Raw genomic sequence first — 15,451 nt, 5'->3', positions numbered from 1 at the left:
GGCGTTGCAGCGACGAATTCCAAACAAAACCAGTAAGATGTTGCTGTTAAAGTATCGTCGGCGGCTTCAAGCATAAATGTTTCCTCGGTTCCGCTGTTTAGTATTACAGTGCAAACCCCGGAATACTTATCGGTGGAATGTCTCCAAGGATATGTTGTGAAGATTTCAAATTTAGCGGCTGAAAACACAGACAACCTGTAAACACCGGTGGTTGTTGCTGTATATTTGATAGTGCTATTTTGTCGTGACCATGTTGCGAATCCCGATGATACCGTGAATACGATGTTGGTGATATGCCCGGGAGTAACTCCAGTGGGGACTTTAATCAGACTGGTTTTGTTAACGATCTCAGGAATACCCGATACTATATTCTGCTGTGTTTGTTTGATCGTGTTAATGTTATTTTCTATTATCTGAACTTGATCTGAAAAACTTTTTTCCGTTCTGACTACACCTAACCGGGTATTAATCTTATTGATATCGTTGGCGTTATTAGTAAGATTTGGTATGATTTCAGAAAGTTTCGTGTCGACGACTGGAGGATCCCCAAAGAACTTATCCACGGCCTCATCAGTTTTTGAGAAGTTTCTTCGAAGTCTTGTAAACGCGCCCACGTGAACATCATACTCTGCACGCAGCGTATTTAGTTTACCGTTGACGATGTCCACGTATTGTTTGTTTGACGCATCCTGGTCGGATTCGGGATTTGCTAACGCGGTTATTTTGTTGCCGCTCATGTCAAGTCCGCCGGTCATTACGTCGCCGGATTTTGTTACTTTGTCGCTGACTAGGTCAACAACGAGTTTGTACTGCGCGTCGACGTATTGTTTGTTTGCTGCATCGTCGTTCGAGGCTGGATCTCTGAGTACGGTTATTTTGTTTCCATTCATGCTGAGTTCGCCTGTCATCGTGTCACCGGCTTTTTTCACACATTTATCAACACCTTTATCAATACTGTCTTTGATGCTTGCGATTGATATGTTCGAGTCCTTGATCCGGCCGCCATCACTAAATGCAACGAAATTATCCTTGGTAGCTCCAAGAACTCTGCGAATTATGTCATTGAACTTAATGTTGCTCGTTCTTAGTTTTCCTTGCTTGTCTTGGAAAATAGCAACTTCATCTGGGTCAACTCCAGCTATATTCAAAAGATTATCGACTTCATCTCGGGTCGCATATTTTGAGAGATCAACATCTGTGCCAGGTTTGACTTTTCTTGTGAAAGGTCTTCCGTAAATATCCACCATTATTCTTATTGCTGTTTTTCAAATGCTAGCATGAAAATGCCTAGCATTTCTCGATGCGGTATATTCATACACTACTCGATGCGGAGACGTTGCTGGATTTCTTGAGATTGCATCAAGAACATTTAAAACCTCGTTTCCACAAATGGGCGGATCAACTAATGTTTGTGTTGGTAGCGTCGACTGCCACACTGGAATATTAAAAAATCTGCTGTTGAGAGTGCGAGGCACTCCGCGGACATACCTGAGAAACTCAACTGGCGGTGCTAAACCGTACGAATCGAAATAAATAATTCCACGTGGATCGATCGCGTAAGCAACCCAGTGAGTTCCCGGACCATCTTTGTTGTCGAGATTGATAATGCCAGTTTCTGGATTATTCGGTCGTTGCGGTAATTGATCTCGCATAAATACTCCTCTGAAATGTTTTATACGCAATTTTTTAACAGCATCGAGTAAATCAAAATTGCTCAACGGCGTTAGAATTTTTTTGGATACCATGATGGTGGAGTTCCTGGTAGTCTTAGCCCTGATCCGCGAGTGGATCTCCCCTTTTTTTTCTTGTATCCTTTTCCCGTTGCCTTTTTTAGTGCCATTCCAGCTGCGGTTCCAACTGCACCTAACGCTGCAGCTTTTGCCGCTGCGCCGAGTAATCCTGGAATTGCAGCAGCTAGTATTGGGATGAGGGGAAATATTCCACCGGTTTTAGTCATGTCCTTGATAGCTGCAGCAGAGAAATCAAGGCGGATACCGGTTTTTGCTGTTAGTGCCTTATTAAAATGTTTAATCTGAGTATTAGTCAACGACAGCTTGTTTGGACCACCAGTAATCTGATCTCGTTTTAGTGTTATTGATGTCCCGCAAGTGCTTGCGTGTTTCGATTGCAATTTCTTCGTTTGACCGGAAGTCAAGGTGACATTAACATGACTGTATGACATTATATCTTAAGTTTGATTTTAATTGCGTTACATATTCTCGATTGGAGCGTCGATGACCCTCATTCGTCCGCCAACACCTTCAAGCAGCATTGCTTTATCGGAGAGTATAACCGCGACAGCTCTGAAACCACCAATGGGAAACTCGCCCACGTTAGCCTTGAAGTGTATATCAACGACAGATTGTTTGGTTAGATCCAAATGTTCCAGCGAAAAGTAATAAATCGGATACAGCGTTGTAAAATCCAGTTGTGATATCTGCAACCCGGTATCAATATTCTGATCACGTCCCATAAATGTCATTAGATTGTGATACGCACGGGCGACTTGATTACTTGTAAAATCTATCACTATATCCTCGGATGGTTCTTGATGCCCGTTTATTCGCAGCGAAACCCCGCTGACCCGAAGGTGGTCAAATATCATATGCGAACGTATTTGACTATTTACTCTCGCGTTAGCCTGGAGTGCTATAAAAATATGTCGTGGTGCTGACACCCCCTGCTGTGATGCGATGTGCCACGTAAACTGTCCAATACCGGCACCTTGAATAGAATCTGTTGTTGTTGTCAACCATGATATCAGTGATTTACCACCTGTGTCCATAAAAGAGAGTAACCGTTGCTCTTCAGCGAGTGATGGAGACATTACTGGCATCCACAACGCAAGTTTGAGTAATATTACTTTACCCTGATCAGCAGCAGGACCAACACCTTCTCGCCAGATAGCGTCGTTGTCATCACCTTTTCGTACAAGTACAACTGTATGCTTGGCTCCAAAAATAACCTTTCTGACATTTCTGCAGAACCCAAAGATGTGAGACAATGGAATTGCGCATGAGAATTGTCTATCTGCGCCGGATAACATTAATTTACGCGTAGCAAAACCTAAATTGTAATTAGGGTTGGGAAATGGTAAATTCTCTACTGTATCAATAGCAACAGGAGGAGCAGCACGGTTGGTTGGTTGTCTTATAATGCTAGATCTATGATCCGGATGATCAGAATTATCCTTAGCGAACATCATAGTCGGACCAGCTGATCTAGTGTAATCATCTGAGTATCTCGCTAATCCCACGATTGTTGTAGCAACGTCAACATTATCCTGAATCGTTTCAATTTCTCTCCCGTCAATGCTGTATGAAGCACTTTTGAATAGTGCCATGATACCGTTGTTGACAAGACCAGCTCGGAAATCAGCTCCATATGCTACATTAGCGTCAACATCTGTTACAATTTTCCCCGTGACTTCAAGAAATGCTTCAGCGGGCAAGAAATATCTACTTGTGTCCTGAACTTGTAATTCAATTCGTCCTCGCTGATTGGGATTTCTTGCTTCGTAAGAATAATACTGATAATCGCGAACAGATTCATCTTTGAGCGTTGGTGCATCCATATCAAATGCTGGATCAGATACACGTTTAAACATTTTATATAAAATTATTGTCGTCTAAAACGAAGACCACTTCGGGAAATTCCGCTTCCTGATATCAGGCTTGTATTTATTTGTTCGGGTGTTTGGGTTACAAGCTCTGCAAGTTTTTGATTGGCGGCCTGATTTATTATTTTACCGACATCCGCTGGCATAAGTTCAGTACTGGCCAGTTTCACCGGTGGTGGTTTTTTTGATCTGCGAATTAACCGTGACAGTCTGTCCTTGATTGACGCGAATGCCTTCCCGGCGAGATCACCAACAGATCCAAGGGCTTTATCCTTAATGACATCAATAGCTTTCATCGACAATTGTTTTGCAATCGGTAATGCCTTAGGGGCTATTCTTGAAAACAAACCAGTAATTGTATCACCGAGACCATCTCCGTAGGTTGCTCTGTAGACTGGTAATCGCGAGTTCACTACGCGGACTTGTAGCACGCGGCCGTGTCCGGGTTGAGAATTGTGCACGATCATTTTATTTAATTATTGTTTCTCTAACTAAATTTGCTAGTCGCTGTGGTAACCGTCTGCGAGTTCATCAATGAGTCCCCGGTAAACGCCGATATCCATGATGCCACGCTGAAATAATCTCTGACAGATATTTGCGGCTTCGTTTATAATTTCCGGAGAGTTGTTTCCGGCACGTCTTCCTCCGATGAGAACTTCCAACCGTGATACGTCATTGACGATATTATCAGGGCAAGTAATGTGACCACCAAGACCACTACCTGTAGCGGCTGGTGCGTCGTGAAATTCTTCCTCTGGAGATTGCGGTCGAAGTTGTGGCTGCGGTGGTGGAGGTTGTTTTTTCCGCTGCCGAGTTTGTTGCTGCTGCTGCGGTGGAGAAGAAGGTTGCTGTTGTTGCAGAGGTGGAGGAAGTTGATACTCGGCGAGCTGTTTTTGTTTTAGTTGGTTCATTCGCTCGTTATAAAGTTTTTTTACTTCTTCATTAAGAATTCTATACTCTAAATCATCATCTCTAGCCTGCGCCTTGCCTGAGCGTATTCGATATATCCATTTGATAAGATTATCATCAGTTACTTTATCGTGGGGAGGGTTTAAAATTTTAGATTTATTAAACATACTCATTAATATTTTTTTAACTAATTCTTCTGGTTTAGAATTTTTAATATCTTCAGCAACACCTTTCTTAAATTTTGCAGCTAATTCTACGTTTTCTTTTACTGGTTTTTCTTCCCCGGCGGCGACGTCAGTACCCTCAAGTATTTCTTCACCGACAGGTGGAGGTTGAGCCGCAGCTATACCAGTTGGAAGATCTCGTAAAATCTTTTTTGTCTGTTTAGTTCTTCTTGCTATTTTTTCAGCCTGCGTCGCAGTTTGTTTTGATACCGGAAGAAGATCTTCTTTGATGACAGTTGTAACTTTCTCAGTAGCTTTGGTCACGGGTTTAAATAATTCCTCCGCGGATTCTGCAAAGACTTCCCGCGCTTGCTGTCTTAGTTGTAATTTTTGTCTGACACTATCACGGACAGGAAGAAATTTCTGAATTGCTTCGAGACGTTCTCGAGCTAATCTAGTAGTAAGTGCTTCTCCGATATTTGCCATTATTTATTTGTCAATGATTTAATTTCCCCGCATGGATTTGTGACAATAAATTTACACGACCCGCGGACACGATACCGTATCGGACTTGATACATTGTATGGTTAACGTGAGAAACTCGAAGAGAGCAGCCCCGGGGGCGACAACAAGTTGAGGGGGGGGGGGTCGCGTTTTTTTGTCTTGTTGCTGTTGTAGGATTAGCTTTTTTTTAAGGCTTATTTTATCATTTGGTGGTCTCTAGACCTTTGTAGGATTCGCCCTCCCTGCTGCTTATATAGTTTTTAGGTTAAACACATACACCATCGTTGCTCATAGTACATATGAGCCACATTTTCTTCATTAGCTGAACATCAAGTGCAAAAATAAAACTGATAATGGGGTTAATTTCGAGTAATATCGATAAGTATTTTCGTACAGACCGCACGACTGCATTTCAAAGTATGATAGCTATCAATGACTTTCTTTTCTTACGTAGGATTTATAAGGTAGTCCGGGTTTGAAGTATCTTGGGCTGTCGCTGGAAAATGTCATGCCATATGGTTGGTCATAAAACTGCACACTAGCTGATCCGTTTCTCGTAACATTGTTTAGACGCTCTGTCACTTCGGCAACGACTATCAGGTGGCAACCAGCCAGTTTACTGGCAAGGGATATGAATGTACTGGCGTCCACCTCGTTTTGAACTCTATCCAGCGGAACTGTGAACTGTGCCTCACCATTTATCTAGCAGAGAGACAAAGTAGTGGAAATACTGGTCAGTGAGCAAAAAGAGTTGATATGAGGTGCGATAATATACGAGCGTTGCAAACATCACCAAAAAATCACCACGAAAGTCAAGACTTAATGTTACAAAATGTCCCCGTAAAGTCGATTGTTTAAAATTACCATGAATATATTATAAAAACAGCATCTAAATATACATACATACATACATACATACATACATACATACATACATGCATACATACATACTATATCTATAAAATAACCGCCCCGGCGGCCTAGTGGTTAGAGCGTCCATCCCGGATGCGGGAGATCGCGGATTGAAACACTGGCTGAGTCATACCAAAGATTATTAAAAATGGTACTAACAGCTGCCTCGCTTGGTGCTCAGTATTAAGAGGTTAATTTTAGGACTGGTCGGCCTGGTGTCAGGATAATGTGATTGGGTGAGACATCATGCTACATGTCTGCGGCACGATGCCCCAGTGCTAGCCATCAGTATAAACTGCCACGTTGCAGACATCGTAGCGATATGACCAATAAAGTGTTAAAGCTACGTTAAAAATCCAAATCAAACACATATAAACACACTCTCTGTCTCTCTCTCTCTCTCTCTCTCTCTCTCTCTCTCTCTCAATCAAATAAATGTCCGAATGGTGTAAGGCTCCCGCCAGGATCACTGACATTTCAGCTCTGTCCGCGTGGTCCCGAGTCACGGCCTGATCGGTATGGGCATGTGAGAAAGCTTAAAATTAGCTTCTCGTGGGTCACTGGTTTTCTTCCTCCGCCAAATATACAATGAAATGGGGTTAATATACATTATATCTTGTATGCTAACCGTCAACCTCCCCCTAAGGCTTTTTTGTACTGTTTTTATATTTTACCTTTATAGTCCAATCTAAAAATAAATACTGCTGATTCTAGACTATAATTTTTTTCCAATCGAACTGAATATAATCTGGCTATAAATTCAAAATAATTGAATATAATCTGGGTAGAACTTTTCTTAGTTTATACGAGGTCTCTTTATTTTCTATATTCTTCTAGTTTGAAGTTTGTGAAATTTCTGTTACTTTACAACGTGCTGTTATTTGCAATATAAAAATAACTTTAAAAAGTAAATGTATGTGTCTTTCAAAGTTACCTTTGACAAAGTTACGTTATGATCATTTTGTTTATCATTTTGTTTTTCCATCCATCTATTGATGGTTCCTTTCGATGATTTGGCCCTCCATATACATGTACAAATATTGGGCCACGTTGTTTAAAATCAATATTTCTGACATGTTGAACAAGCTTTATTACGAACGTTGATTCTTACAGTTCATTGATTGCATTTATAATTCTACTTGACATCATAGCTACGTTATTTCGAGCATATATTATTACGTGCTGTTTATTTATATTAACAGATGTTCTCAAAGAAAAATAATGAGGCATATATTTTCGTATTCTCTCTGTTGCAAATAATAGAAGTATATTATACCTACAGCTTATACTGAGCTTGGAACAATATACCCTCAAATCTGAACATGGAGGTATAATATCACACTTTTCACCTATATGCGTGTATTGATATTTTAGTGCGCTCTCTGTACATTTAAGTAAGCCAGTGTTTTCTTTTGTTAGTATTTAATATTATTAAAGGCCATGTAATACGTACATACAAGTGTACATACATACATACATACATACATACATACATACATACATACATACATACATACATACATACATACATATTTATTATATGTTCCTTTTTCTCCGTCAACTTTACATTATCAGAATCGTGCAGTATTCTACGATACTAAACACCCTGATATTGCACGCACGTATGCGACACGTGTGCCTACAAATAGCATAGTGTATAGAGAACTACTTTATAAAGAATTCAAGTACATTCATGTAGTAGAATTTAGGTTTAAGTTTACTAAATTTGTTTGTGAATGACCTAAACAGCTGTGTTTCGTCTATTTGAAAGTCGAGATGATAAAATGAACAATGTGGGCGAGTTTTCTGAGTCACAAATGAAACTTTCTAACAGGCAAATGAATGAACTTCTAGTGGAAAGGTCCACAACTAACGCAGAATTTCGACTACGTTCCAAGGGAAATAACATTCTTCTTACTGCACTCGAAATGAAATGAAGGTGATACTCGATAGCGTCTTTTTGATAATTACAATTGAAAAAATTCATATATTTCCCACATTATAATTCCAAGCATGCAACGACAGAACAGAAACACACATGAAGCTGAGTCAAGACACATCTCTCCCTGATCAAATCACAGACACATGAATTTTTGTATGCAATTGACAGAGGTAATAATCCAGGTTCAGCGGAATTGAGTAGAATCGACCAAACAGAATCCATTAATTCCAGACCAAATGGGAAAGCTGTTGCAATGCGCATTCATTCACAATATGACTCTAAATTTCAATTTTAAGTAGACCAAAAGCGACAATTATTTTTGAAAGTGATGTCGAGCCCGCGACTAAGTTCAAATCTCGCTAGGCTGAGTTATGTGCACATTAATAATGTTCTTGTCTACTGATGAATCTGCACTTGTGTTTTTATTTTGGAATGCAGCATACATTCAATTACTTTGTTCCTTGTAGCGTATTTTTTATATAATTGAACCTTAGGTAGAATAAGAAAATGAGTATGTAATAAAAAGGTTACTGCATTTGTATGGGAAAATATGGACTCGTTTTGTCTTATGGATACTGCAAGACCCTTCATATTTTCACATACAAATGCAGTAACCTATACACACACACGCACACACATATACACACACATACATACATGCATACATACATGCATACATACATACACACATACATACATACATACATACATACATACATACATACATACATACATACATACATACATGCATGCATACATACATACATACATAAATACATGTATACTCAACAGGATGTTCACATGACTCCGATAAATAACCTCATTAGATAGTCTGGTCAAAGATTCCATGGCTCAGTGAAGCTACGTAGAAGTGTAATTACAGAGACATCTCTTTCTGCCTCAAATTTTTTTTATACATAATTTCTGTAATCATTCAAGGTAAGATTATCTTGAACGCTTAGAAAGAATATATTCTAATTCTACAAAAACAGACGCTGATGCAAGAGGCATGTTTAAATCTTTTGAAAGAATCTATATACACGTGAAAGACATAACATCACTTCATCAGCCAATGAAATCACTTTTGTGAAGTTTTGTGAAAACGTTGTTGTAATGTTAGGAGAAAAACTTTTAATAGAATTTTTGCCAGATCCACGTATGATGAAGATATCATTAAGTCTTGTGATAACTTTGATCGAACGAGGCCATGTTAGAGCTTTGTTTTTTTGGGGGGGGTGTCTTCTTTTTCGTCTAACATATGATAATATAGACTGTAAAATTATTCTATCACATTTCTAACCCATAACAAAGTCGACAGCTGTAAAAGATTTACTTACTTCAAATGTATTTTCCAGCATAATAGTCTGCCCTTGATACCTCCAAGGAGCCAAATAATAATCAATATCTACTTTGATCTTAACTGTCCCAACGACAGGCTCTCCGTATGTGTACCTGCAATGATAGTATTGTTTCGTATATGTAGCTCGAACCGGAATGGGGGATAAATCAATCGAACAATAAGCTTAGATATATTTTAAGACTTATGTAATTGTTTCTAAGAACACATACCACTCCACTATACCGTCACATATCATAAAATACATGATGTTGGACGTGAGTCATTTAGCGTTCTTTTCTCTTTGACAAGGCTTGTTTCAGCATTTCTTTTGCAAATTCGAATCTCCCTTTCACTGCCCTGTCCAAAAGGGAGAGAAATAAAGCGGGGAGGGGATGGGGTGTAACTACTTCCAAACAGGAATTGCACCCGTGCCGCGAGCTTAAACACCCTTCAGCTAGTTCCCTTACAACATCGCCTTCATCAACTCGAATATGAGCTATTCCCCCACCCCACACTACGACACCCCCCCCCCAACACACACACACACACGATATAGAGCAAAGACGGAAGAAGATCTAACAATGCAGGTGAATACACCCACTAGGAAATCGAATTACAAAGAATAACAAATATAAAACTGAATTAGATATTTTAATGCATTTCCATTACAAATTGAACGTGTGCCGACGATCTAACACCCCTGCAACAGTGTCATGTGTCACTCGGTTATGCAAATAGCCCTCCCAAATGAAGAACAGAAGTTTCAAAACAAGGGTTCTTACAGAAAGAAAGCACATTCAGTGCATCGACGGAATCTAACTTCACGCAGAACGAGCAAAGCACCTTTGTTTTGTTGCTATTCTTAAGAAATTCAAAGCAAGCACGTTATTTATTATCATTATTGACAGCTATATATAAAAGAGCTTCGGGGAAAGAGCTTATCTCTGGATCCCACGATTACAAAAACTGAAAACTGTTAAGGAATTATATGATATTCTGATCACACATAATATAATATCTGTCAAGAGCCCCTTTAAGCTTGGTTTAATACCAGGTGGTATATATATATATATATATATATATATATATATATATATATATATATATATATATATATATATATATTGCCACTAGTGGCTCACGTATACTGAATAAAAACTTAAAAACTGACCATGGATGCAGTAAAAAAGATGCTGGCAAATTGCAGACTTGTCTGATTTACTTCACCCTTTCTCAGTATAAACCTAATAGCGAAGAGACAGAAGGATATCTCAGATATTTACTTTGGAATACTAACTATTGAAAATTGTGACGATAAAGACAAACTGGAAAATAAAAGACAATAACTATGTTAACAACAACCCCTCTCACCACAAACAGCAAAGGAAGACAACTCTCTTTGAGAATGTTAACATTATTAAAAAAAGTTTCAATATCCATCTGCATGATGATAGAACCTATAATCGTTGAGCTATGTGTTCTGTAAGAAATTCGCAGACAATCGGAGGGTCGAAGAATAGATAGACAATCGGACCTGACGAACTCGATTCTTCAAAAACTCGACTGTTTTTTAAAGCAAAATGCTAAATAGCATTATTTCCCTTTGATTTTTGTCATTCCTAACAGTTGTCTAATGACATGGAATGAAGCAAAAACGCTATGCACATTATATGTACAGCTTTTAATTTTCTTCCGTGCCCCTTTTGCTAACAAGCTAACTAATAAATTGAGTCAGATTGCAAAAAAAATTTACTTACTTTGCTTTCACTGAACCTTTCACGTCTCTGTCTGATGTTAAAATAAATGGTGGGAGCTCCACCGAGACTTCAAACTTTGGCAATACTGCAAGAAAAGACGATAATAACGACAAATGTATTCCATTTTCTTGAATATCGTTATTTCTAAAGAATTTAACTTTTAAGATATGAATATAAATCTTTGATGCATTCAGTTATCATTGCACGCCGTACGATTTTTCATGCAATTTACGGGACTCTATTTTCAAACAAGCAATACATCTTACTCTTATTAGCTCTGTGTGTGCAAATACAATTTATTCGAAATTAGCCTAAATTACCCTTTATGTAATGGAGGTTTATTTTAGTAACATAGCATCTAATATTTCGCAAACTTTATATTTCGATACAAATTCATGGTACAATTACAGCAAAAATACTAGCTTTTTCGAGATATGTATGCAACAGGCTTTCCAGTTTTGCAATAATAGCATAATCATTATCATAGAAAAATATATCAAACTTTAAAATCATCAATTGTATGCAGTGGGGCTTTTTTCTATTCTCCATCTGCTGCTTGTAATATTGATACTCAGATATACTTGCTTTGATTATATATATATATATATATATATATATATATATATATATATATATATATATATATATATATATATATATATATATATATATATATATATATATATATTAAAACAATTTCTGATATTTAGAAATGATGTATTTTGAATCCCGATGATTTATTCCTGGTCTTAATAATGACTCTGATTTGAACAAAGAATTATATCATCTACATTTTTAATAGTTATTGTGGTATTTTTGTTAACTATGCAACTCGCTCATCTATCCTTCTATTTCATTAGATCTGCTAGACATTAAGTCAATTCGTTTTGTTCTGATTGTGGAAACTTCTAATGCTAATAATAAACAAATTTTTCAATATTATTTCGTCAATCTTGTATCTATAATTTCATTCTAACTTAGAACATTAATTTATTTTATACTTTAGAAAATTCTAAATGGATAGTAACTTTCTACTTTTAAAGCTAACTTTATAACTGCTTCATCCAATTCCATCTAAAATCTAGCATTTCCTCCTTTGTAATTGTTGTTGTTGTTGTAGGGTTTAACGCCATTTTTCAGCACACGATAGGCTATACATGGCGGCCAGTATTAATGGTGGAGGAAGAACCCGGGAAAACCCCGGAAAGAACCATCGACCCACGAGAAGCTACTGGCAAGCTTTCTCACATACCCATATTAGCCGAATCCGAGACTCGAACCCACGCAGACAGAGGCTCCTTTGTAATCGTTTACTTAATAACATATGTCATATTGTCTTTCATTAGATTAAAATGCACATAATGTGTTATCTGTCAACAATAAGGACATCACAGTTGTATCGCCAACATCTCAAAGCAGCAACAATTTCGGTATATGTGACTTTGATACTTTTAGTTCTCAACTCTACTATTTTGTTTGACACGAGAGTAATGTTGGCTATTTTATTTTACTATTTATTAAAGACTCGTCTATTGATGTTTGACAAAACATGTTTTTACAGGTCTAACTACGGGTTTTGACTTTAATTTACTTAGTGATTTTTATATTTTGGTAGTATAGGTTTATTCCTATATGTTACTGTTATATTTACACTTTCTCCTAAATCTCTATTAGAGTTAGTCAAAAACTATTCGTTCTATCTCTGCCAGTATCATTCGCTGAAATTTAATTTGTCTTTTCAGTTGTCAATGAAGTGAATAACAATTTTGTAAATGAATTTTTTCTGATCTAATTGCTGTCAAACATTAGGTATTTTAATATTAATTTTGAATCCCAATGAGTACATACTAATTGTTTTAAATACTACGTAACATATTTTATACTTTAATAATAATACAAATTAATGAAACTATAGAAACGTTAATGAAAACTTTGTAATACGTCAAAGATTCGAGAAAGTGAATGAAAGAAGGTAAAACTTGAACAGAAAGTTTCAAATGAATACAAAACAGTGATAGCATAAATCAGAAGATTTATTGTATTTTTCTGCCAAAATTATTTGAAGGAAAATAGGTCAAACGTAATAAAATGTGTCAAAATTTAGATTTGTGTTTTATAGTATTTAAAAATTTAAAAAAAAAACTTACAACAAGGTTATTTGGTATTAGTGTAATAAAAAGTTAACAATGGCAAAAGATGTTGAAAATATAACAAGTACAAAATGGGCACAAATGACCTAATACATTAATCACTATTCTTCTCGCGTAGCACTGGGCCTTTTGGACAGAAATTCAGGCAAGGAATTTGAACAGTCTAGAAATTACAGGATATCTGGTTACTTTGCTTTCAGGTTACTGCAACAATGTTTTAATATCCAGACATAGCAAGGGAATGACCGGAAACGTTACCAATGACTAACCCGTCCCATTATACATATATTTTATGCTGCAAATGACAAGTGAAGCCCATCTGATACCATTCATTCATTTATATGGTTTTTGGTCGGCAGGATTCATTCTGCATGAGCAAATAGGAACACTGCTACGGCCACAGATCGAAGAGAGATGACTATCAGTGGACCACGCCTATCAGATATTTAAATAGCCAAGCAATGTTGGAAAGGTTTCATGTCAATGTCTTCCATAAGGAAGGTACAGAAATATGGAGAGAGAGAGAGAGAGAGAGAGAGAGATGATTTTCAGGTTGGTAAAATGTGCACAAGGTTCAAGAAAACCACATATTTGTACGTGTCTAAGCTTTACAATTCGCGACATATTAGATCAGTAACTAATGAAAGAGATAATGGTGTCGGAATAATACAATGATCTCATATAAACAACACCTAATTATTGGACCATAGAGGAGTTAAATGTTTCTGAATATATCTGTTAAATGTTATATACAGATGATATTCCTCTGTCTATTTAAAGAATATTAGGTACTACATTAATGTGTACATAGCATGTGAACCTACTGACATATCTTTTGAAGTGAAATACTTCATTACAAACAGTTGCACTAAGGAAACTATATTTGTGTAAGATATAGAGAATAGCTGGGAATCCTTTGCACATTGTTGCCTGCAGTTATAAAAATCGTATCGTTATGAGTATACCAAAAATAATGGAAGATTAATCTGCACATATGCATCTAGATACTCGGATCTGTTTTATTCTCGAGTTCCTGAAAATGGTACATATTCTCAAAATCGAATAGAAACATTAACGTCTAGCAGAGACTATTATTATATTTCCTTTACTAAATACATTTCCATATCATTCTAACTCATATGTCATACTGTTTAATATGTACAAACTTTATAAATTACACATCTTGTAAGTTAGAAAAATATTTTAAATGTCTTAAAATACTTTTGTCTCCTGCAGAGCTTTCTCAAAGATGGAGGACTGAAATGAATATGCGACTATGTCTATACAAGGAAGTACACTGCAGACAGAGAGTACTAAGTTATTTTGAATATCTTACATCTGAAGCTAGACATCAACCAAAAACACTTAAGGAAAGATAGTTTTAAGGCATTTCCGGAAATAATCATGAACGATAAGGAGCTGGATATCATTGCAGAAGAAAAAGCAAATTCCTAGAGGAGCATTTTCCAAATGGTTTGATAAAATATGAACATGAACAAGAACTTTCTTCAAGAAATGTCAAACAACATTTGATAACCTGCTTTGTTGTACAGGTGTGTGTGTGTGTGTGTGTGTGTGTGTGTGTGTGTGTGTAAAAGCAATGGTCGCCACAACAATAGTCATTTTAACTTTGTGCAGGAATATATAAATGCCAATCACATGAAGAGTATGTCAAATAAAACAACAACTGTACAGTGGCAGGATGCATTCTGATGATCAACTGAACAATAAAAGCTACAATGATAAGTAATATTCACCATGACATTTCCTTCATATATTGATTTTATGAGTTGAAGGTCTCAGATCATATCATCAAGGTCGGTACTTTATTCGTCCTCTTCAGGTTGAAGTTATTACAGAATGGCCAGAGTGAAGCAATATAGCATAATATTAACGCTGTCTTCTTTCCATAGCATCATTGAACAATCCAAATCAACTATTACGAAGACGTTGTTTCTATCCATATGATTGTGGAAAAGAAGCTCAAAGAACCACTCTATAATCGATGACATTCAGAACCCTAAAATCCCTCATCATCGTAAAACAGGTTATATTTTGAAATCTGCATGACTGTTTACTCTGGTTTTAAAGCTAATTTGGATAAAGTTATATTGTGTTATGTCATTCAGGAAAACCCAGATAGTGTTATTCAAGT

The 15,451-nt window shown here is 36.9% G+C and overlaps 1 protein-coding gene across 1 annotated transcript in view; it reads right to left on the bottom strand.

The window, feature by feature from the left end:
* The window catches only part of LOC149782723 (CD109 antigen-like), a 264,351-nt gene that overhangs the window by 161,571 nt on the left and 87,329 nt on the right, over positions 1-15,451 (bottom strand). The window contains exons 9-11 of the mRNA XM_089934226.1: positions 11,147-11,231; positions 9,388-9,502; positions 5,647-5,898 (exon numbers count right to left, since the gene is read on the bottom strand). Of these exons, the coding sequence (XP_089790352.1) occupies positions 5,647-5,898; positions 9,388-9,502; positions 11,147-11,231 (452 nt within the window). The remainder of the gene's footprint in view (positions 1-5,646; positions 5,899-9,387; positions 9,503-11,146; positions 11,232-15,451) is intronic.

The sequence above is a fragment of the Sinohyriopsis cumingii genome, chromosome 15 (assembly GCF_028554795.1).
Source record: "Sinohyriopsis cumingii isolate HCF-2022 chromosome 15, ASM2855479v2, whole genome shotgun sequence".
Taxonomy (NCBI): domain Eukaryota; kingdom Metazoa; phylum Mollusca; class Bivalvia; order Unionida; family Unionidae; genus Sinohyriopsis; species Sinohyriopsis cumingii.
This window is presented reverse-complemented; position numbering and strand designations above follow the sequence as displayed.